Below are 24,038 nucleotides of genomic sequence, written 5' to 3'. Positions count from 1 at the left end.
GAGACAGGTTTTAAAAAAAGGAAATAAAGTAAAATAAAAGGCACAACTATCCCTGCAGCTGGGAAGTGAGACTGGGCTGCTGAGGGGGCTCTGCCAAGGCACAGAGCTCCAGGTGAGAGTGGGAAGACAAGGTTGGAAGAGCCTTCCCTCATGGAGGTGTGAGGACAGGGAGATTTGTCTTCCCATTCCCTGGCTTGTCAAGGTAATGGGAACAAGCGGGTGGGAGATGTTCAGAGGCAGCTTGAACTAATTAGGAGAGAGTGTGGAGGAGAGAGAGTGTGATGGAGGGGGAAAGGAGGGGGAAGGAAAGCGCTTTGTACTGGTGGGCACAGCTCCTGCTGCACACAGGATGAAAGGTACCAAAGCAAAGAGTGATGGAGCAGCCAGCCCGGGGCTGGATGGGGCCTCTCCGATGGTGGGGCTGCCAGAGGGGGTGGGGAGTTCCAGGAGGGCTCACAGAAACATGGGGTGCCCCATGGTGGTGTTCATCACCATCCCAGCCGGGACCACCCCAGGAGTCAGCAGCATTGTGGATTTTCCAGACTCTGCTCCAGCCCTTTCCCAGCATTAGAGTGAGCCTGTCTCCAAAGCAGCAGCTCATTTCCAGCAGACCTCAGGGCTGTGGCTGTGTTTTCCCAGCCTTGTCAGTCACACCTTCTTCAAGACTTGCTCCTGGAGCTGGGAATGTGATTTGGAAGGGAACATCATTGCCTCCTCTGGCCAGATGTCCTCTCCCTTTGCAAGAAGCAGCAGCTTTTTGAGCCTAATTTAGCAGTCTTTAATCTGAGTTATTCCAAACCATACTTGCCACTTCCTTCATGCGTTCCCACAGGATGATGGGCTGATTTCACAGAACGAAAAGCCTTAAGCAAATCTTGTCACACAAGAAAATTGATTTTTCAAAACTGACTTTTACAAGATTACTGGTGGTTTTTTTCTCCTCATCTTTCTTCTATATCGTTCCCTTCCAGTCTCACGAGGTGGCTTCAGATCTAAGGAAATTAGAGATGCTGTGACTAAATTGAAAATATAAAAATGGGGAGAAAGAGGGGGAAAAAAGACACCCAGCACCTCCTCTGCTGCTGCCTCTGAAGGATACAGCTGTGTGTGCTTGTGAAGCAGCAGAGCTGTCTCCTTGACCTCTCGCACTGCCATAACATCGATGCTACGTCACAATGGAGTCTGTCCAAGGATTATGCCAACACCTCACAGGGAACATCCCCTAATGGGCATTCCTTGGTGATCCCAAACTAGATTACAGGGGTTTTTCATTTTGTCCCTCGATCTGTACATATTATTTTATCTTTTAGAATTAAAAATACAGTTTCCCCCGCTGCTCTGTTCAGAGACATCTCAATGTGTTTTGTTAAAAAAAAGAAGACAGAGGAAGAGTTGCCTTGAAGTTGTTTCAGACAGCTTAAAATATGCTAAGCTTTTGTGTTTCTGCCACATAAATAATGAATCCTCTTACAGCTTCTGAGTCAGGAAAGATGTTGATTTAAGAGGTCTTCAGCTCTGTTTGAGGCTTTTCTGCCAGAAGGGGAAGAATGACCAGGGACGAGCGAGGCGTGAAGGTGAAGCAGAGTGTGCAAGGAGGATGTGGGACAGGGACAGAGGTGGCACCCAGCACAGCCCTGCAGGAGCTGTTCTAAGGGATTTCACTCCTTTATTCACTCTTTGCTCCTCTGTTTCAGATTTTGGGGGCTTAGAAGCGTGTTTAAATGGAGGACAAATCTGTGAGCATCTACTGCTGTCACTGTCTCTGCCCCAGTACACCAGTGGGGATTTGGTGACTGCAGCAGCATCAGTGGTTGTTCATTTGACTCATTCCCAAAGTGCCACCCTTGGACACATCTCTGCAAAAGAGTGGTCAGGAGAGCTTCAAAACGTAGGCCAGCAGGCATGGCAGGAGAATGGGGACACCCAGTGGGTGCTGGTGTCCCACAACAAACCCCGTGGGTCCCACATGCCCTCCAGGACCACCAGGTGTCCTGGTGACTGCCACAGGACCCCTGACTGGACACTGGCAGCCAGAGGGCTCATCCTGCCACACGTCAGCTGCTGGAATGTGGATCCAGGGCTGAGCTGCAGCTGGGAAGTCAGGCTGAGTTCGTTAGGAAGCAGCAAAAACAAGAAAGGATCGAGCTGGCTCAGGCTGAGCTGGGGCAGGGGAGCCTTTCCTCCCCAAACCTGTGTGACAGTGGCACTTGTGCCAAGGACATGCTGTGCACCCTGAGCATCCTCTCCACCTGGCATGGAGTTATCTTGGCACAACTGTTTGGGGTACACAGCACCAACTCATGCACACCCCTTCCCAGAGAGACCCCAGACAAATTCTGGTCTCCTCCAACATGAGACTGGGGAGCAACCCTGTTCACTTTAGGGCTCAGAGATACCCTTGGCTTTCTGTTCCACTCTAGAAGCTGCTGGCTAATATTAAAGCAAAGAGAAAAGGCAGGATGCTGTCTCTGAATTAGAAACTTGTTTGTAAAGCATCAACCAGCATTTATTGCTCAGCTCCACTTTGCTACTGAAGTGGGTAGCGAAGAACTTCATGGTTGTTACTTCTGGAGATGTTCTTTTTTTTTTTTTTTTTTAATGACATTTCATGCTGTTTTGTGGAGAAGTCAATAGATAATCACAGATCTCTTTGGGTCAGTCTGTTGTACGAGGACACAGCCACTTTGGGTTATTTCCCCATGACATGGCTGAGAAGGGCAGAGTTGTGTCAGGGTGTCAAGGGCATTCCAGAGGCTTGGGAGAGAAGAGGGACTTGACCATAATTTTGGGCACGGATGGACAGCTGGATGGATGGAGCGATGGAGCGATGGAGGGATGGATGGATGGCTGGGTGGATGGAGTGATGGATGGATGGATGGATGGATGGATGGATGGATGGATGGATGGATGGATGGATGGATGGATGGATGGAGTGATGGAGGGATGGATGGATGGGTGGATGGATGGATGGATGGATGGAGCGATGGAGCGATGGAGGGATGATGGATGGATGGATGGGTGGATGGATGGATGGATGGATGGATGGATGGATGGATGGATGGATGGATGGTGGATGGATATATGGATATATGGATATATGGATATATGGATATATGGATGGATGATGGAGGGATGGCTGAGGGAGCTGGGGTTGTTTCAGCTGGTGAAAAGGAGGCTCAGGAGAGACCTTCTTGCTCTCTACAGCTGCCTGAAAGGAGGTTGTAGTGAGGTGGGGATTGGCTTCTTGTGTCAAGTAACAAGTAATAGAATAAGAACAAACAGCCTCACATTGGACCACCAGAGGTTTACATAGGATGTTAGGAACAATTTCTTGTCCAAAAAGGCTGAACAGCCCTGGCACAGCCTGCCCAGGGAAGTGGTGGAGTCCCCATCCCTGGACGGATTTAGAAGGTGTGTACCTGTAGCACTTGGGGACATGGGTTAGTGGTGACCTTGGCAGTGCCAGGTCATGCCCAGACTCGACCTTGGAGGTCTTTTCCAAAGTGAGCAATTCTGTTATTCCATGGATGAATTTCATACTGAAAAGATGAACAGATCTTTGGGTGAACTCATAACTTTATTCTACTCCCCTGTGAGCTGCTTGTGTGTTTGCATTAGCATGAGGGAACACACTTTGGATATTTATTATTCCTCCTCATGACTTGCCAGATTCCCAAGCTGCTCACACTCCAGCCAGCAGAAGTCCAAGTTCCTCACACAGAAATCCCTGCCCTTGGCACCTTCTGTGAGGAGATTCCCACAAAATTAGGGCTCTGCCCATCTCACCCAGGGTGACTCAGCTGTGTCTGTTGATAATCCTAACGTGAACCTGATATCCTGTTGATAATCCTAATGTGAACCATCTGATCTAGACACAGTTGAGCCCTGAATAATTAACTGTTCTGGCAGGGCAGGCCAGGGAACCTGCCAGAGAAGGAGCTGTGCCTCACAGCAACCTGAGGACATGCCAGGAGTCAGACAGAGCACAAGGAACAAGCCTGAGCAATGGGATGGGAACAGTGGCTGTCATAGGTAAGGAGGGGCTTTAGGAGCACTGCTGGGGCTGGAAAATCAGACAGAGCCTGCTGAGGCTGGTGGGCAACATTTTTGTGACCCAAAGCATTGCCTGGGCTGTTTGACCTGTCCATGGTTGACCACCATCCTTGAAGAGTTAATATAAACTTGGCCTGAGGTCTGTCTCCCCTTGCCATGCCAGAGAGAGGCCAGACCCTCTCATGCTACAGAGGTCAAACCACAAAGCCCTTGAAAACATCCCAAACTCAGGGCCAGGTCAAAGCCTCCAAGAAGCTTTAAGAGCCAGCCAAGGAAAAGAAAATCCTTGGAGAAGACACAGACACTCAGCAACTCTCTGTTGCATGAGTTCCATGTGCAGAAAGGCATGAGCCATTCCTGCCTGCTGTGCCAATCATTTCTGCCCTGAAATTTGTGGATTTGGCAGCTCCAGTGATCTGGAACATGAGGTCCCAGCCCAGCACCACTTTCAAGATCCCCAGGCAGCAGCTTCTTATGCTGATGAAGACCTCTGAGTTTCTGTCTCCATTCACCGTTGTCTTTTTCCTGCCAATCCCAACGGAATTGCACTTTGAGGTGTAAAGTTGCAAAGGCCTCAAGCACAGGTGGAAAATAAGAACTGGAATAGAGGGAAAGGCAAATTCAAGCAGCTTCACAGCACTAAGATTCACTTTGCACTGAGGAGGAGGTTAAACACGGCAGAGAATTAGCTCTTCAACCTGCCAGCATCCATAAATCTGGCTAAAGACATTCTGCTACGGGGGTGGAGTGGGGTAGGAAGACCCCGGAAAGGACTAATCCTGTTAAACGATTTGAGAAAACACAAACCACGTGATGAAATTGGATTACCCAAAATAATAGTTAAGCTATTAGTCATGTCTATTGTGTGGCGGGGTAAGTCAAGATGATGTAGGCAGGAGAAATGAAATGCAGCATCACTGCCAAAGGGGTAAAAAACTCCCCGAGGAGAGGTGACATCTCCAAGCTCATCCAGGGCTGGGGGGTGACTCACATCCCCAGTATTTCCCCAGGATAAGCAGTTTTGGCAGCTGGCTGTCATAGTCTGAATGGTTTTAAACTTTCTCCACATACATTAAAACGAGGAATTCAATGTTCATAATTTAACTTCGGGAAGAAAAGTACAATTTTCATATGATTCCATGGCTCTGGGACCAAAGATTTATAAATCTAAAGTCCCCTCCTTGGAGGGAAAAGGACTTATTGGAAAAGACTGTGAATTTGTGAAAGGGGAGGGGCAGAAAAACATGCAGAGTGGCAAGAGAAATGCCAAACAGGGATTAATAGGGACAGGTTTTGTGCCCAGCCCTGTCATGTGATGGGGTGTAGGAGGAGGGGAAATTTTAAACAGCAGGATTAAAACAGCACAACGTCTAAAGCGTCTGCATTTTGTTTTGATCTGTCACGAGAACAGCTCAATTTGCAGAAGGAATCACCCAGTCCATGAAGCTTGATGCTTTCCCTTTGAAACACTAACAGCTTTTCCAGCAGGGCCTCTCTGGTTTCCTTCCAGAGGAGGGTCGAGGGTCCCTCCCAGCCCCTGGTGCAGGGAAGGAGCCAGGGGGACACGGTGGGATGGGATTTGGCCATGCCCTCCGTGATCCTCCCAGCTCTGCTCCGCTGGGGTGCACATGCCCTGGGCAGGTTTTATTCCCCACCATCCCCTGGCCAAGCCCAGCCCGTGGCTCCGTGGCCTCTCGGTGTCTCCGGAGCTCTCCCGGCAGTGCCGGCTCCATTGATTATCTGCACGGCTCATCAGCCCTCTGCAACTATTCCCCACGGTTGATCGGTCAAGTCATTGACAAGTTAACAGCTTTGTTTACTTCTCCCTCTCGCTTCTGCAGCCAATTTGTTCTGATCACTGCTAAGAGAAAGACTCCTTTGACTGGTTTCTCACCAAAAATGAGCCATGGTGCCTGGACTGGTGGCATGGCTTTAATTGTCATCTGGGAGAGAGAAACCTCCTCACCTCAATTCTTTCGGGTTCCTGTGCCTTGGGCAGCACAGACCTGATCCCAAAATGTCCCTGATAATCTCTCCCCCGTGCTCTCCTCAGAGCTGAACTCTCACTGAACACCTTCAAGTGTGATTTGGAGAGCTCTAGGTAGCCCCTCATGGATTTTTTCCACCCACGGGACCTGCTGATGGCGAGGAGGAGATGCAAAACCCAGGCCCTGCCCTTGAAGACTGCAGCTGATGAGCAATCAGGCTCATCCCAGCCTCCTGGCTTGGCAGGAGTGGGAGCGCTGGAGCCGAGATGAGATGGAAAATCAAGCCAGAATTTTCCTCTGCAGTGAGGTGTTATTATGATCATCAAAATCCCAGAGTGTTTAAAAACAATCCAACCCCAGTAGCGGCAACTGGTGCATCGCAGTGAGCCCAATCAGACACCAAACATGTCCTTGTAAGCGGTGAAAGTCTGAAAATTTGGGAAAAAGTTGCAATCTTTCTCCTTGTTTATTTATTAAAAGAAAAAAAAAAAAAGGAAAAAAAAAATAGGCAGGAGGAGATGAGCAAATTTGGCATCTCTGCATCTGAGCTGTGGCATTTCCACCATTAGAACTCGAGGTTCACTTCTTAGTGGAGCCAAGGTCCCTAAACTGGGATAGAGAGGTTTGGGAAGAGGTCATCACAGCAGCTGTGTGTGCATGGAGGTCTGTCAGGATGGGAGCTGGAGGCTTGGAAACCTTTCCTTTGAGTACAGTGGATACGATACACAAGGAAATCCCTTCCCATGTGCTTTCTTCCCCTGTAGTCAGCACAGGTGAGGCCACATCTCAAAGCCTGTGGCCAGTTTTGGCTCCCTCACTACAAAAAAAGACATTGAGGTGCTGGAGCTTGTCCAGAGAAAGGAGTGGAGCTGGGGAAGGGGCTGGAGCCCCAGGAGTGTCTGGGGGAGCTGGAAAGGGGCTGAGCCTGGAGAAAAGGAGACTCAGGGGGACCTTGTGGCTCTGCACAACTTCTGACAGGAGGGGACAGCCGGGGGTGGTCGGGCTCTGCTCCCAGGGAACAGGGACAGGAGGAGAGGGAACGGCCTCAAGTTCCCCTAGGTCAGGTTTAAGTTGGATATTAGGGAATTTTTTTTCCATGGAAAGGGCTGTCAGGAATTGGCACAGCCTACCCAGGGCAGTGGTGGTATCACCATCCCTGTTAAAAAAACGAGTGGTTGTGGTGTTTAGGGGCAAGGGTTGGTGTAACCTTGGCAGTGCTGGGTTAGCAGTTGGACTGATGATCTTTCCAACCTGAGCAATTCCCTGGCTCTGTGGTGGCACACCCCAGTCCCCGTGCTCAAGGGCCAGCTGTCATTATTGTATTATGGACGGCACGAAAATAACAACATGACTCCCAACTTACAGCAAGTGAGAGCGATCTTTATTCTTCCAATCCTCTTTTATAGACAGTTCCGAAATAATAGTTTTATTGCTCAGCAAACCAACCCAAGACCATCATTGGACAGTCAGGAACAACACTCCTCGACCGTTTCTTGCAAGTAAACAACCAGTCACACAAACACCACCTGCAAAGGTTTTTTTCCTGCTCCAAGGACTGTTTGAATTCCTCCTCACAGTTTCTCAGGCCGCTTTCTCAGGCCTGTGTGAGAGAGTTTTGTGCCTCAGTTTCACACAGACACTGTGCTGCAGCCTGATCTCTCACATCCAGCATCCACAGCCAGCCAAGCCCCAGCCAGAATTCTCGGGGCTCTTTCCTCCTGAGCTTGATGAAACCCAATCTGGAAGGCTGGGCCGTGTAATTTGGTGGGGGAGAGGTTACCCAGAGCCTGCCCGCTGATAAATGAGCCCACACTCAGAGGGAGGCATGGGAGTGGAGGAGGAACAGCACGAGGCCCACATGTCTTCATTAGGGAGGGAGGAATAGCCCCATACATCACCATTATGAAAATTCACCCGTAATAAAGAAATAATTTGCACGATGCATCACGCCGGAGCCGCGCGGGGGGTACCGTGACACTGCTCGGGCTGGGAACCTCACTCCATCATTTCTCACAAGGCTGTCACTGGCAGGAGCCATCATCCATTGTCCCTGTCCCTCTTTGGACCTCCAAAGGATGGCAGAACGTCATCGACAAAGCACCATCTCCTCCCCGTGGAGGGTACCCAGGCTCTGGGGCCTCGGGGGATTGGAGGTGGTGCTTGGGACAGCTCTCCTGTGAGGGTGAGAGGAGGGGACTGTCACATCACACACTAGGATGGTACTGCTGGCAATAAAGCAACAAAACCCATTCTCTTGAGCAATTTGTAGCAATTAATAGCCATTCCCAGGAATGAAATGTTAATTAATTCTTTCCCTGAGCCATGCATTTATTTAAGGTATTTGTGGGTGTTCTTGGTACTTTTATTAAGCAATTAAAATGCGGCCAAGAAAATATTTATCCATTTTAAGTAATTCTTAGTAAACACGATTTATATGGCAAGCAACCACTTTATTTTGCATTGTTAATTAAAACCGACGACACACTCCACTTCCCCGGGTTATTCGCCACCAGAGCAGCCACGCTGCCAGGAGTGCTCGTTCAGAGCTGCTGGCAGCTCCAAAATCCTCCCTCAGAACCTGCAGGGTGGATTTGTGCAGTGCTTGGTGGGGCGTGTCAGAGTTCAGAGAGCCCCGTGTTAACCCCCAGGAGTCCCCGTGCTGCTGGAAGGAGCCGTGGCCTGATGAAGACCTTTCTAAAGAAGGTTCTGTCGAGTCCTCCAGCTTTCCCAGGGTCGGAAGTCAGTAGTTTGTTCCCACACGCTGGGTGTTGAAGGATTACAAGCCTATAGGGCAGGCAGAGGGAGGTGTTAGTTCAGGTGGGTGTGAGCATGGATGAGATGTGTGTTAGCAATGCTCCCCACGGACTGACACCCTGTGGGCTTTGCTGTGCTCTCACTGCCAGTGTGGGGAGCTCCTCGGGGGCTCCACCAGCCTGGAAGCCCAGCCAGAAACAGGATTCAAGGGAAAGAGGGATGGATAAAACTGGGTAAAACCCCTTGTGCAGAGGGAGAGGCAGCTGAGCATCCCACTGAGAGCACAGGTGTGTCATCCCAGGGTTTGGCAGCTTTCCTTCAGAAACCAGACAGAAGAGGATAAAACACTAAGACACAAAAACCAAAACAAAGCCCCAGCATTGTTTAGGAGCTGACAAATCCCAAACTGCCCTTGCTTATTTGCTTGTGTGTACTCATAGTTGGGAAGCAATCAATGGAGTCAGAAAAATGCTATTTCCCTGAAGAATGTCTCCTTAGAAAAGTTCCTCCCTCCCTCTTCAGTGTTAAAAGGACCCACTGCAGGTATTCTATTTTTGTTCATTCTTTAATCACTACCTTTTCAGTGCTGACTGTAATAACCCCTTTGAAACTTGGATCAAAATATCTCTTTCCTGGTTGAAATTTGTTTTCTTCCATCACCCGAACAAATTCAATTTGCAGAAGATACTGAATTGGGAGGCACCTGGTACTCCCTCCAGAGAGGCCAGAGGAAAACAAAAGCACATTAGAAATATGGGAATGGAAACAAAAGAATGAAACTCAGCCTGCAGGGGAAGAAATGCCCATCTAGGGACACAGACTGAGATGGTGCTTGGTGAAGAGAAAGGAAGATGAGAAAATGTGCACATCTTTACCCTGGAGCCAGGCTGGGAGAGCTGGGGGTGCTCACCTGGACAGGAGAAGGCTCCAGGGAGAGCTCAGAGCCCCTGCCAGGGCCTCAAGGGGCTCCAGGAGAGCTGGAGAGGGACTGGGGACAAGGGATGGAGGGACAGGACACAGGGAATGGCTTCCACTGCCAGAGGACAGGGCTGGATGGGAGATTGGGAAGGAATTGTTCCCTGGGAGGGTGGGCAGGCCCTGGCACAGGGTGCCCAGAGCAGCTGTGGCTGCCCCTGGATCCCTGGCAGTGTCCAAGGCCAGGCTGGACAGGGCTTGGAGCAGCCTGGGATGGTGGAAGGTGTCCCTGCTCAGGGGACAAGATGAGCTTTAAGGTAACATCCAACCCAAACCCTTCTGGATTATGATTCTATGATCTGATTTGGTCATAAGACATGGGATGGTGGGAGAAGGGCTGAATTCAAAGCTGGGTGCTCCAAAGGTGCCTCTCAGTGGTAGAGTGAAGGAAATTAAGAACTCCACTGTCACCCTGTGGGGAGAGGCACAGGGGCACTGGGATAGGTCCCAGGGCATCCCCTCTGCCTGTGCTACCCTTCAGCCTGGAGAGCCCAAGGGAGCCCCAGAAATAGGTCCTCTGGGCAGGATCCCCACAGACAGACCCTCACCCCTCTCCTGGCACAGGGGAGCCCCCCCTGCCCAGCCCTGCCCCTGCAGCCCCTGCAGTGGAGCCTGGCCAAGAGTGAAAATCAGCAAATGGGTGAGTTAGTGGCCAAGACATCCGGGGAGAGACTAAAGGAGGTAAATATATATCGTCTGGAAAAGACCCTGGGTGGCACATTTGCAATCTATAAATACCTTCAAGGGAACAACAGTAAATGAAAGGAGCCCCTGGTCTCCAGGCTGGCAGGGCCAGGAGCGCTGGCTGGGAGCCAGGCTTGGTGCACCACAGCCACAGAGACAGGGGGAAGAAATCACAGAGAGCCGCAGCAGTGGATGTGGTGGATGGGGCTGCAGGAGCATCCTCTCATCTTCTCTGCTGCATTTTATTCAGGATCTGTTTATAAATAACAACTGAATGGTTAATAGGTGAGGAAGGCACGTTATGGGCTCGTTAAAACCCTCAGTAAGTTGCCTTCTGGCTGTCCACGAGCCCATCACAGGAAGCTTTACAAGAGGGTTATCAGCTGCCATTATTAAAAACCAATTTGACATTATAAAAGATCCATACTGCTCGTTCAGCCACATTGATTTAGCCATGTTAAGCCTTGGAAAACTGGAGCAAGAACCTTGAACTCTGCTGAAGCACGAAAAATTGGTGTTTGTGACACATCTCCGCGCTCGGGAAATCCAGTTTTGCAGCGGCGATGGGTTTTGAACAAATCCATAAAGCCCCGTGCCACGGTTGTTGGGGGGTGTTTTCCCAAGCAGCTGCGATGTCTAGCAGCTCTTGGAAACCTTGTTCTCTCTTTTGCAACATCCAGAAGGATCTCGTCTGGAGTCTGCCCAGCTCAAACCCACCTCCAGACACTTCCCCATCTGCTTCCAGTTCCTGGTGCTCTCCGGGAATGTTGGGAGGATGAGCTGCAGGCAGGTGCAAGGACGTGACCCAGGGAGGCCACAAGTCACTTTTATCCTCATCTTAAAGCCTCCCTCTTGTGCTTTGCACAGCAGGGAGGGTGAATTTGTGCAAAATAACCAGGGAAGTGCCTCGCACTAGAGAAGCTCTGGATTGTCCCAAAAGTTTGGTGCCTGTCCCACTGACTGATGAAAAAAATGGCTTCAGGAAAAAAATGCCTCCCTTGAGCACCTGAGGAGCAGAACAAGACCCTCCAGAGGCTGGAGAACTGATCATGGCTGGGGGAATCTCTACAGGGACAAAGTTGTAAAAGGAGCTTAATGGAGCAGAAATATTCCTGACAAAGAGCATGAGGCATTTCCACATTTACCAGCTGGAGTTTCCCTGTCGCTCTAGCTTTGTTCCTCCATTCCTTCCTTCCCTCTTTGCTTTCATCCATCCACAGTTCCTGATATGATTTCAGGCCTTCTGGACCAGCAAACTGAACAGGAAGCATCAGGAACACATCTCCTGTCCACCCCCCAAGCTGTGCTAAGCTTTGGGCGTGAGGTCCCATCCCTCTGGCAGGTCCCTCTCCTGCCCCATCCCCAAGGCGCAGCTGCTGCCACAGCACTGGAAGATGCCTTCCACCACGGGCAGCAGCGCTCCCGTGGCAGGGAGGCAGCAGGGCGGGTCCATGGGGAGGCAGGGAAGCTCAGGAATGGAAGCTCAGGATGCTGAGCTCAGCCTTGCAGGCTGACCCCGAGCAAGCCGCTTGGCTTGGGCTGCAATTCCCTGCGGGAGGAGAAAGGCGTCACCAAAGCGTCACTGACCATTCAGACCTGCGGAGCAGCACCTGGGAGGCCCCGCTTGTGCAGGAACGTCCCTCACTCACACACGAAGCGCAGCCCTAGAGATAAAGCCGGCGCTCCTGATTAATTATTGGAGGGGGAGGGAGGCAGGGGAGCGAGGCTGAAGTGGCCACTCAGCATCTGTTAGAAGTGCAAAGATAAATGGGAGGCGAGGGCAGGTCAGTGCATACAAATCACTGCCAGCCAGGCGGGAGCAGCTCTCGGAGCGCTGTGTCATCACGGGGGAGGCTGGGCAGCTCACTGGCAGGAGTTCACAGTAGCAGGTGCTCGGGGACTTGGCCTTGGCAGCACTCAGGGTATTCTCCAGCTTGCCGTGGACCAGCACTCTGCTCTCTCTGCAGCCCCACGGAGGCACATCAGTGTCCATGGACCTCCAGCAGGAGCTCCCTGCAACTCCAGTTGTCCTTGGCTGCTTTTGGGGCAGCACTGAAGTGGTGAGGAACCATGGCAGAGTGACAGGAACAAGCAGAGGGGAGCAGGAAAGTGCTGGGAGGACCAGGAGCTGCTCCCCTTGAAGGGGACAGCTTTCCCCAAACCACCCCACCGACCCCGTGTGGGCAGCAGCCTCCGTGGGTCCTGCCTCTCTCCAGAGCCCAGCTTCCAGTGCCCACGTTTTTCCCAACCCATCCAGCACAACCAGAAGGCACAACCCCAAAACAACAAGGCAGAGTCTCCTCAGGGAAACCCTCTTCTCTCCAATTTACCTGTCAGTTGTTGGGGGAGGATTATTATATGCTTTTTTCCCAGGCTGTTTTTCTCTTCCCCAAAGAGTGGCTGGAGTTTCACACTGCCTGACAGCATCTCCCGCCTTTCCCACCCGTTCTGGAGTGGCAGGTTGCCAGATGGTGCTCCATTAGGTCAGATTTGCTCATTGTTTGGCAAACAGGGCTTAATTCAAGTGCTGAGCTGACAGCTTGTTCTCCAAGACAATTTGCAAGTTGCAGTGTTGCAAATGCCAGCTTGGCTTTTCGGGAAATGTTATTTTAGCTGCCTTAAAGGGATAAAGTTCTCTTTGACTGGGTTAAAAAAAAAAAAAAAAAAAAAAAAAAGAAGGAAGAAAAGAGCCAAAGTGGGAGGCAGCAGAAAATGTTTTCAGGGGTTTTGATGTGGAAGGACCAGCAGTGTTGGTGGCAAGCGTTCAGCAAGGGGCTGTCATTCCCCATCAAGAAGAGACCCTCCATGTCCCATTCATCCCATCACTGAGGTCCCTCACAATCCTAAAGAATGAGGTGTGAGAGTGTATTCCCAGTGAAACAGGGTAATAGAATTTTGGTTTCTTTTGGAAAGGTTTCTGTAGGGGTACAAACATGCACCTCTCTGATGGCTCCTCTCCAAAACCTGTGGCTGTAATCCCTAAATCCCCAGGGAAGGGGATGATTCTGAGAACAAGTGCATGTCCCTTCTGAAATCAGGGGCACTCCGGGTGTGCTGCCCCCAGCACTGTGACAGCTACACGTGGAGGTGGCAAGAGACACAAAACAGCACCATGACAGTGCTCTGTTTTCCTCAACAGGTGGGCAAAAAAAGGCCAGGTTATAAAGGAAGCCTCCGGTGACTTCTACGAAACCATCGTGGACCACACGTTCTTCTTTGAGCCAGTCTCCTGCGAGGTCACCAACGCTCTGGGCAGCACAAACATCAGCAGGACCGTGGATGTCTACTGTGAGTAACCTGTTGGCTTGAGTCTGGCTTCCAGGCTCAGCAGAGCTGCTGAAAATCAGCAGGGAGCAGGCACAGCTCAGTCTGCCTTGCCCAGGGTGGCAGCACTTGCTGGGCTCTCCTGCAGCTCATGCATTGTAAGTGCTCTGGTGGTTGGACCTGTGATTTCCTTGCGAGCTCAGGGGGTGGTCAGTGGGGAGCTGCTCCCTCTGGAGCTGCAGCAGGGACCTGCCTGAGGCTTTTCTTTATTTGGGGCCCATCAGGATCTGCCACTGCCCCCTCTGCCTGTCTGGTTTGAGGGTTTCTGGCTGGCAGAGCCCATCCCTGGCAGTAACTCCTGTTTCCTCTGCGCAGTTGGGCCCAGGATGGCGACAGAACCACAGTCCCTCCTGGTGGACCTGGGCTCAGACGCCGTGTTCAACTGTGCCTGGACTGGGAACCCCTCCCTCACCATCGTCTGGATGAAACGAGGCTCGGGCGTGGTAAGAACTGCTCCCGGGCAGGGAACATGTCCAGGGCTGCGGGATGCTTCCCATGGAGCAGAACCCACGTGGTCTGAGGGCTCCTGGCTGGGTGAATGCTGGCTCCTCCAAACACAAAGGGGTCCTGAGAGGGGGGGAATTTATTTCTGTGGTGATGGACAGAAGGGTTGGACCAGAGCATCACTCAGCAGCTCACTGATGAGGAGCAGTTCTGCAGTTCACCTGCCTGTGGTTCCTTCTGGGATGGTCCTATGTGGCATAGTCCTTTCTGGGATGGCTCTTCCTGGGATGGTCTTTGCAGGGATGGTCCTTTCTGGGATGGCTCTTCCTGGGTTGGTCCTTCCTGGGATGGTCCTTTCTGCCCCCCAGGCCTGGGATCCCACATCCCTTACATGTTCACCCCAGCACTCTCTGCTGTCAACTGCAGCCTGCTCCAGGGAGGAGCTTGGATCAGTCCCAGCAGACTTCTCGACGTCTCTTTTGTACTGAAATTCATAAGGAGCTTTGCCAATCATAATCACAGCTCAGTCAGCCCCAGGAGGCAGGAGATGCTCTGATCCCTCCTTACAGACAGGGGGGCTGAGCAGAGCCATGGGAAACAGCTAAAGGAGGGCTGAGATGTGAGACTCATTCAGGAGCACACACAGGTTTGGGTTTGAAAAGCATCTCCCAGCATCACCTGGACAGATCTGTGGATGAGGAAACGCTGCTGTTTCACTCAAGGGTGTAATTGTAGAGCTGGATCCCCACAGAGGGCCTGAGTCCCCTCCTCCTCAGGGGACACTGAGGCATTAACTGCTGGGGTGCTTCTTCCAAACCATAATGACCTCGGTGAAGGCCATCTCCTACAGACTTGGGAGAGCTGATGGCTTGAATCAGCCGAGGAATCCCAGTGGGTCAGTAATTCCTGGTGGTTTCCCCTCCCACAGCTGCCATGGCTGTTTCTCTGGGTTGTCACTGTAGGCTCTCACACACAGACAGTTGTTCCACTGTCCCAGGGTGGCTGCAGGAGCTGGGAACAAGGGCTGCCTCACCCTCCTGCTCCAGACACCATCAGGGCTTGTCTTTGCTATCCAGCAATGCCCAGGGACAGCCTCCTTCTCCCTTTGTATCTGCCCCCTCCAGCTGAGTTCTGTCACCTTGGAACTTCTTGGAGCAGAATGAAGGAGATGATTCTGCCCTTCCTCTATGCCCTCATCTGCAGTGCTAGGTCCAGCACTGGGGTCCCCAACTTCAGAAGGACAGGGAGCTCTGGAGTGAGTCCAGAGGAGGCCATGGAGATGCTCCCAGGGCTGGAGCCCCTCTGCTCTGGAGCCAGGCTGGGAGAGCTGGGGGTGCTCACCTGGAGAGGAGAAGGCTCCAGGGAGAGCTCAGAGCCCCTGCCAGGGCCTAAAGGGGCTCCAGGAGAGCTGGAGAGGGACTGGGGACAAGGGATGGAGGGACAGGACACAGGGAATGGCTTCCACTGCCAGAGGGCAGGGATGGATGGGAGATTGGGGAGAAATTCTCCTCTGTGAGGGTGCTGAGGCCCTGGCACAGGGTGCCCAGAGCAGCTGTGGCTGTCCCTGGATCCCTGGGAGTGTCCAAGACCAGGCTGGACGGGGCTTGGAGCAACCTGGGATTGTGGAAAGTGTCCCTGCCATGGCAGGGGATTGGAATGAGATGTGTCCAAAGCCCCTTCCAAGCCCAACAATTCCATCAGTCTGTGATCTCAGGACAGACCCTCCAGCTGGTGTATCCCAGCAGAGATGGTTATGCTGGTCACCAGAGCCACCTCCATTTTCCCAGAGGGATGCTGGCAGAGGATGCTGCTCTGTAGAGCCATCAGCATCCAGCCATCCCACTGGGATCTGGGATCATGGCTGTTTCTTCACCAGCCCCTCTGTTTCCAGAGCCAGGTTGAAGTCCCTCAAGATTGCCTCTTTTCTCCTTTTTTCACAAAAGGGAAGCAAGTCAGAGACCAAAGAGAGGTTGAGGCCAAGTAAACACAAGCATTTTTATGGCTAACTGCAACTGATGCTAACACAGTGGGTTTAAAAGGGATCTGACCCTCTGTGTCTCTGCCTCATGCCACGTTAGGGCTGAGACCCCCACCTCGCTACAGGGAGACCCAGATCCACATCCAGCAACTGCATCAGCACCGATTCCTGGAGCTGTGGGAGCAGCAACCAGCAGAGCCAGAGGCTCACCCAGCAGTGGGTGCTGAGGAGGAGGGGAGATGATGGGCTGTGACCTGCAGAGCCCTCAAGGAGAAAGCCAAGGGCAACTGGAGGAGTTTGCTCCCAGACCTTGCTGCAGAAACCATTCTCTGTTTGAGATCTGCCATGTTTTTTTCAAACCCAGCAGGGCCCAGATCCTGCTGTCAGCCTCAGCCAGATCCCTCAGCTTCTGTGCTGTCCCAGGTTTAATAAAGCTGCTCCTGGCACAGCAGGGCAGGGGAGCAACAGGGCTGAGACACCGTCAGCCAGTCCATGGCAGGGCTGGCCAGGGCCAGCTGAGATTTCCCTGGATATCCAGACCCTGCTCCAAGGTGTCTGCCACCTCTGCCACCACTTCTGGGCTAAAAATCCCTGAGTCAATGCCAGCAGTCTCCCCTGTGGATGTGCATGTGGAGGTGCAAATGTGGAGTGTGGTTCCCGCTGAGGTTTTTCTGCCTGTGTCACTGCAATCAGCAAAAGTTTTCTCTTGTATCTTGAGCTTGCAAAACTGGAGTTTAGAAAAATTCAAATGAATAGGAACAGGATTCCATCCCAAAAAAACCCTGTGGTGTTTCTTTAATCTTTTGATGCCTTGGGAAGGCTAACCTGGAACAGAGACTGGACAGAGCTAGAGAATAAAGTAGATATTTATTGAATTTCAATTCAGTTTATTGAAGGACCTTTAAGGGTATACCTTGGGCAGGACAAGAGTCCGCCAAAGCTACACCCAAGGTGGAATTAAAGTGGTCACAAATGGACAAGCGGTCACGAGGTCTCACACTTTTATAAGTTTTGGTCCATTTACATATTGGGGTTTAATTGTCTAATTACAGCTCCAGGTTAGGAAGTCCCATCCTTGTTTTCTCTCTTCAGCCCACCCTTGTTTATGCTCTTGGGCCTGAAGGCTGCACTCCTTGTCCTTGGTCTCCAGCAGGAAAAGGATTTGTTTTGTGTCCCTGCTCTGAGAAGAGAGCTTGAGAGCTTGCTAACATGTAATATGAGGCTCAGAGCTACACCCCTAGGCAGCACAGAATCTGAAAAACATGAGAGCTAAAACTTAAGTAATCACTTTGGCCAACAGCAGTAAGTGATATTTCCATCCAATGCCAAACTTTGGGCTCGTCCACTTGGCTTTCCCAAGGATGCTCAGAAGCTGGTGACACGGTTCTTGTCACTCAGGTGATTTGTTTTGTCTGTAATTTCTCACGGCCCACCTGAAAGCCCCCCTCCTCTCTTTCAGGTCCTGAGCAATGAGAACAAGCTGATCTTGAAGTCAGTCCGCCAGGAAGACGCTGGGAAATACGTGTGCCGGGCCGTGGTGCCGCGCGTGGGTGCGGGGGAGCGGGAGGTGACACTCACCGTCAACGGTACCTCCTGCTTCCCTCCTGCCACTCATTCCCTCCTGCCTCCCTTCCACCATTCCTGCTTCCCTCCTGCCATTCCTGCTTCCCTTCCACCATTCATTCATTCCTGCTTCCCTCCTGCCATGCCTTCCCTCCTGCCACTCATTCCCTCCTGTTTTCCTCCTGCCATTCCTGCTTCCCTTCCACCATTCCTGCTTCCCTCCTGCCATGCCTTCCCTCCTGCCACTCATTCCCTCCTGCTTCCCTCCTGCCACTCATTTCCTCCTGCTTCCCTCCTGCCATTCCTGCTTCCCTTCTACCATTCATTCCTTCCTGCTTCCCTCCTGCCATGCCTTCCCTCCTGCCACTCATTCCCTCCTGCTTCCCTCCTGCCATTCCTGCTTCCCTTCTACCATTCATTCCTTCCTGCTTCCCCTCCTGCTACTCATTTCCTCCAGGTTCCCTTTGACCATTCATTCTCTCCTGCTTCTCTTCCACCATTCCCTCCTGCTTCCCTTCTGTCATTCTTTCCTGCTGCCCTTCCACCATTCCCTTCCTGCCTTGATCCTCTTGCTCTGACAGCTCCTCTTCCCAAATTATCCCCTCAGATACTTCATTTTGGAGCAAATCCCATCCCTAGCTAGAACAGGGATCCAGGCAATTGGACTAAAGTAGATTTTGCATTATTTTGCCTGGAAATGCACAATTTAAAGCAAAAAAAAAAAAAAAATCAACGTTTGCTCAGCCCCGCACAGTTCCTTATTATCAACAGGGGTTTATTGAGTAGTTGGGAGCTGGCAGCTGTAAATCTTTAATAGATTAATCTTGCAAAACCCTCACAAGGTCAGAGAGTGCTGTTGTCTCTGTTGTACACCTGGGGAGCTGGGAATTGAGTCTGGATCCAAGACCAGCAGCCTAATCACTCTCTCCAACCCACATGAGGATACCTGTGAGGATTCCTGTGAGGATACTTGTGAACATTCCTGCCAGGATACCTCCATGGCTGCTTGGGGCTCATCCAGCACTGTGTCAGGATGTGCCCTGGCCTCACACCCAGAGCTCTGGAGTTTAATGATGCCCTGGCCAGGACCTCGCAGCAGCTGGTAACAAATTTCAGCATAAATATGGCAGGGAAAGAGCCAGGAGGGCTGCAAATGGTGTGAGCAGAGATGAATTTTGCATTGTCTCCCACCTGCATGACAAACTGGCAGGTTTCACTCCCCACTCACTGTCACAAGAGAAGAACATAAGCAGGAGGCAGCTCAGGCAACCAGTGATTTCACACACAGCTATCGCAGATGGTTGATGCCCCAGTTCCCTGGAAACATTCAAAGACAGGCTGGACAGGGCTCTGAGCAACCTGATCTAGCTGAAGATGTCCCTGTCATGGCAAGGGGGTTGGACTGGATGACCTTTAAATGTCACTTCCCACCCAAACTATTCCATGTTTCTATAATCCTAGAAAAGGAAGGGCAACAGAGCAGGGACTGAAAACCAACCACTCCCTTGACTTGGACCCAGCTCCTCAGAGCCTTCAGCCTCCTTCCCCAGCAGCTGCTGGGTTTTAATTACAATTAAATGAGCTCATGGAAAACAAAGCAACAAATTAGCACAAAGAACATGCTCTTTCTCTGACGCCTACCGGGCACAGGGATGCCCTGAGAGCAGAGCAGAGCTCCCCATGGGCTCGGGGCATTCAGAGCATGCAGCACTGGCTGGAAAAGTTGCTCTCCAGCTCTCCAGCAACTTTTTTTTCTTCCCCAGCTTATGCCTGGGGAAACTGATGGAGAGCAAATGAATTCCATGCATGGGGTTCGTTGCTCAGCCTTGAGCATCTCCCAGGAGGTGACTGCCTGCACATCCCACCCCATGGGATGGACACTGGGGGTGCGCCCCAAAGGTGACAGCCTTGGGACATCTCACTGCGGGTGTTGGACCAAGGGAGAATCCCACACCTCTGGGTCAGGATGATCTCCTGGCCCTCCAAGGGAGGAGAATCGAGCCCATGAGCAGCATCTCCACATCTAACATCCACCAAGAGCCGGGGCTTGGCAGCCTGTCCTGCAGCAGGAGCAGTGTTCCAGCTCCAGAGCACGGCGCAGTGTGTCTAATCCAGCTAATGAATTCTGCTGGAAGCCTGTTCTGATGTAATTCAAGGGGGAACTTGAATGCTTCATATTTTGAAGTGATTTTAAATCAAGAGGGTGATACAATTGGTATCAGCAGATGCCTCCCCCTCTGTCACAGAAAAATCAGGCAATGAGAAGTTGTGTTCTGGGCTGCACTGTCCCTGATCAGGGCACGTGGACTTTGTGGGAGCTGATCCATCCCACCAAGCACAGAGATCCCAACTGGGGCATCACCTGGGCCACTCTGAGCTGTGGTCCCACCAGGCCATCCACACCCAAACCGTCCAAAATCATGGCAGGATGATGTTGGGGTGGGAGAGCATCCTTCTGTCCCTCCCACCCAGCCTCACCAGACAGGGCTGTGGTTGCAGAGCAGCTCAGTCCCCTGCCAGAGCCAAGGCCACCAGCCTGCAAGGAAGCAGATAGGATTCAGAGTCTGGTGAGTGGGAAGGAGGATTATGCAAAGCAGCAGCATTTGGCAGGGCTGGAGCAGCAGAGGCTCGAGGGAAGGGAGGAACTTGGTGCCATCATAAATCAGCAGCAGCTGGATTTACACCCAAAGCCTCTCAACGCTGTTGACTGCACCCAGCCTGGTCGCAGCTCCCACCCCAGCAGAAGCCCCTCAAGGTCACCAGCAGTCCCATCTGTCACTGCACCATCTGGGCTTGGCAGGGGCTGCTGAGCAGGGACCACCACCCCTGCCCACCTTGTTCTGCAAGAGAAGTTTGCTGGAAGGGCTGGACAACCCCAGGTGACTAATTCAGGATGCAATTTGCCGGGGATTCACCCCAGTAAGGAAGCCAGGCATGCCCAAGAGCTGGGAGCAGGGCTGGCCTGCCACCCCACTTGGTGAGGGGCACATCATGGTGTCAGAAAGTGCTCAAGGCCAGCTTGGAACAACCTGGTCTGGTGGGAGGTGCCTCTGGCCATGCTAGGGGATCTGGAATGAGATGGGTTTTAAAGTCTTTTCCAACCCAAATCATTCTGTGATGTTCTTTTGCAATACCAGGCAGAACCAACCAGCCCAAGATTTCTGCAGGAAGCAAGGAGTTAAACAAAACTCTCCTGCCAAACCATTTTGAGTGCTTGGGAGAAAGGTTCAGATGGACTTGAGCAGACTGGAGAAGCCAAGGCCATCCTATCCTTTCATTCCTGAAGTCTCCCACCTCAGACTTCTCTTTTGTGTGAGCTGCCAGGACCGCACAAATAAATTGGCACCAAGGTGCTAAAAATAACCTCCACCAATAGCTCCATCATTTATATCCATAGCAACATTGCTTAGAGCCTTTTCCCTGCCTGTGGGCTGTCTCACACTCGGCTCTGAATGCCAAGCTGGAGATTGGCAGCTTTCATAAGGAGCCAGAGCCTGGTGGAGAATCAAACACCGGCCCTGAATGCGAAGAGGCTGCAACTTCATGCTATTATTTCTGAGCATGTTCATCTCACAAATAGTCTTTAGTCATCCACTATTATCATGATCATAAGCCTTCGACTCTGAGCTCCTGAAGCAATAATAAAAGCCAAAGCCACTGGCATTTGTGCCATTTAAAATCCACTCGCCTTGGGGAAAATGATCCTTTTAATGATTATTAAGCCATTTTTCTCTAGCGTCACCCACTCTTGGAGCACTTCCAGAATTTATAAGTAACACACAACCATCAAAATGGAAAGGAGATGGTTCTTTCTATTACTGTTTAGGCCTGGCCTGCAGATCCCATCACTGCTGTTGCCTCTGCTGGCTTTGGAATCATCAGGTGGGCAGGAGCTTCAATGACCACAGGAGGCTCCTCAGGCAAAGCAAGGAGTCACCTCCACTGAGACCCTTCAGAAAGCTGGGCTTTCAGCGGTGGATAAACGAGAATCACACCTTGGGATCGTGCCTAGAACAACATCTTGAGCATTTAGAGAGAAAAACACAACAAAATGCCTTTTTTTTTTTTCTTGCCTTTTTTTTTTTTCCTTCGCCTTTTTTTTTTTTTCCTTCTTCAATCAAAAAGGCCACAGCAGTTTCCACCACCGAACTGCTATGCCCATTACAGAAAAACAAGTCCTGACCTTCACACCCAGCCCTGGCTATTCCTGATGTTGATGGCGGCTCCCTTCCAGTAGTAATTTCCTGAGCTGCCAGAACCGTGGTCACTGGTCAGTGAATTGTGCTTCAATGAGCTTGTTTTCCATCCATCTCCCCTTGGAACAGTGTAAGGAAGCAGGGACAGGGCTGTGCCTCAGTGGGAAGTGTGTGGGGAGTGTGCAAGTTTGCTGCAGGAAGGGGTCACTGGGACAGTTCCAAAAGGCAGCTGTATGTACAAGTTCCCCAGAGTGAAGGATTTAGCATTTTGGTACATTTTTGTGCATTCATGAAATTCATAAATGGGTGATTTGGATGAGAATCAGGCAGGAATACACAAGGCAAGTCTTTCTTCCCACTTTACCCCAAATCCCTGAGACTTTTTTTGAAGGAACATGTCAGGTGCAGGGCAGCGATGTGGGGAAAATGAGACTAAATCCACAAGGCTGTATTATGGATAAACCCAGAGATGTGCTCCAAACCAACCTGAGTGAGCACCCAAAGTTTCAGAGCTGGAGTAGGGGGAGTTCTGACAGCCCCTGCCACCCCTCTCTCCCTGCCCTGCAGCTGAGTTGCTGCTGTTTTCTGCCAGCAGCAAGCCACTCATGGAAATGCAAATCTGCTTTAATTAAAGAGGTTAATAAACAGCAATTAGGATACCAGCTCTTGTGCTGCTCCCCTGGGGTGATCAGAGCTGTTACAAGAGTGAGGGACATGCTGATCTCACCAAGCCATGCTCTCCTCTCCCACCACTGTTCTCCCAATCACAGGATGTTCACCAAGGCAGGACAAGGACATTTCCCACCCCAAGCCACTTCAGCTGGTGTTTGGCTCAGGAGGAGCCTTTCCTACCCTTTCTCCCAGGCTCCTCTCATGATCCACATGGCACAGGAGAGCCCAGCTGATGGGTATCAAGGTTTTCCAGTAGAAACTTCTCCACCACATCTTCCTTTAATGCCCTGGAGAGCAATTAGTTAAATGGTTGCTTAATGAATCCAGGAGAGCACAGAAGAGGAACACCAGGTGGGGTGGGATCCTGCTGGGCTTCTGCAGCAAACAGCCCTTCTCAGAGACCAGGCTCACCAAGGAGATGGGGGCAGCGTCCTTTACACCAGGGATGGGGGTACAGAGATGGGAGACCCTGGGCTTTGTGGGGGCTTTGCAAAAACCCAGCAGAGCCCAGAGCCTCCACCCCATGTTTTCCATCACAGGAGGTGATGGGGCTGTTTCTCCATCCCTGCCCTTCAGAGATGGACCTCAATATCCATCCGGGGCTCCCCTAACAGCCCCCATCCCCAGCAGTCCCACGGGGTGCCAGCAGCCTCTCCTGTCTCCACAGGGCCCCCCATTATCTCCAGCACCCAGACCCAGCACGCCCTGCACGGCCAGAAGGGGCAGATCAAGTGCTTCATCCGCAGCACGCCGCCGCCAGACCGCATCGTGAGTATCCCCCTGGGGCACGGCGGGTGCTGGGGGCTCGGGGCGCCCTGGGCTCACCCCTCTCTCGCTTGGCAGGCTTGGTCCTGGAAGGAGAACGTCCTGGAATCTGGGACCTCCGGGCGCTACACGGTGGAGACGGTGAGCACAGACGAGGGGGTCATCTCCACACTGACCATCAGCAACATTGTCCGGGCTGATTTCCAAACCATCTACAACTGCACCGCCTGGAACAGCTTCGGCTCCGACACGGAGATCATCCGGCTCAAGGAGCAAGGTGGGCACTGCTGGGGGCTGCTGGGGGCTGCTGGGCAGCGGGGACGAGCACCTGGCTGGGCTGTGAGCATGGGGAGATGCTGTGAGAGGCAGGAGGTGCTCAGGAGAGCTCTTGGGATGCCAAAAAGGAGATTAGGAAGGACGGTGACAAGGCTCCAGCTGTGCTAGCTGTAGGATTGCATCCTTAGGGCACATGATCTTGTTAAAGGGGCAGGAGCAAGGACAAGCCCTGTAAAGTCTCTGCTTGATACGGTATTCCTGATTTTATCTGTCCTGCTAAGGCTGGAGGGCACGGGCTGATCCTGCACCCCTTACTCCCTGTCCCACAGCACAAGGTGATGGCACTGTCCCAGGCTGGAGGAACAT

General features: G+C 51.8%; 1 protein-coding gene across 3 annotated transcripts in view; it reads left to right on the top strand.

The window, feature by feature from the left end:
* KIRREL3 (kirre like nephrin family adhesion molecule 3) overlaps nucleotides 1-24,038 on the top strand; it is a 362,476-nt gene that overhangs the window by 322,688 nt on the left and 15,750 nt on the right. For all 3 annotated transcript variants that reach the window (XM_063417734.1, XM_063417733.1, XM_063417731.1), the window contains 5 exons: nucleotides 13,594-13,742; nucleotides 14,094-14,221; nucleotides 17,660-17,786; nucleotides 23,299-23,399; nucleotides 23,475-23,673. In XM_063417734.1, the coding sequence (XP_063273804.1) occupies nucleotides 13,594-13,742; nucleotides 14,094-14,221; nucleotides 17,660-17,786; nucleotides 23,299-23,399; nucleotides 23,475-23,673 (704 nt within the window). The remainder of the gene's footprint in view (nucleotides 1-13,593; nucleotides 13,743-14,093; nucleotides 14,222-17,659; nucleotides 17,787-23,298; nucleotides 23,400-23,474; nucleotides 23,674-24,038) is intronic.

Source organism: Prinia subflava, chromosome 22, assembly GCF_021018805.1.
Source record: "Prinia subflava isolate CZ2003 ecotype Zambia chromosome 22, Cam_Psub_1.2, whole genome shotgun sequence".
Lineage (NCBI taxonomy): Eukaryota > Metazoa > Chordata > Aves > Passeriformes > Cisticolidae > Prinia > Prinia subflava.
Note: the sequence above shows the minus strand (reverse complement) of the source record. Positions and strands in the feature narration are given on the sequence as shown.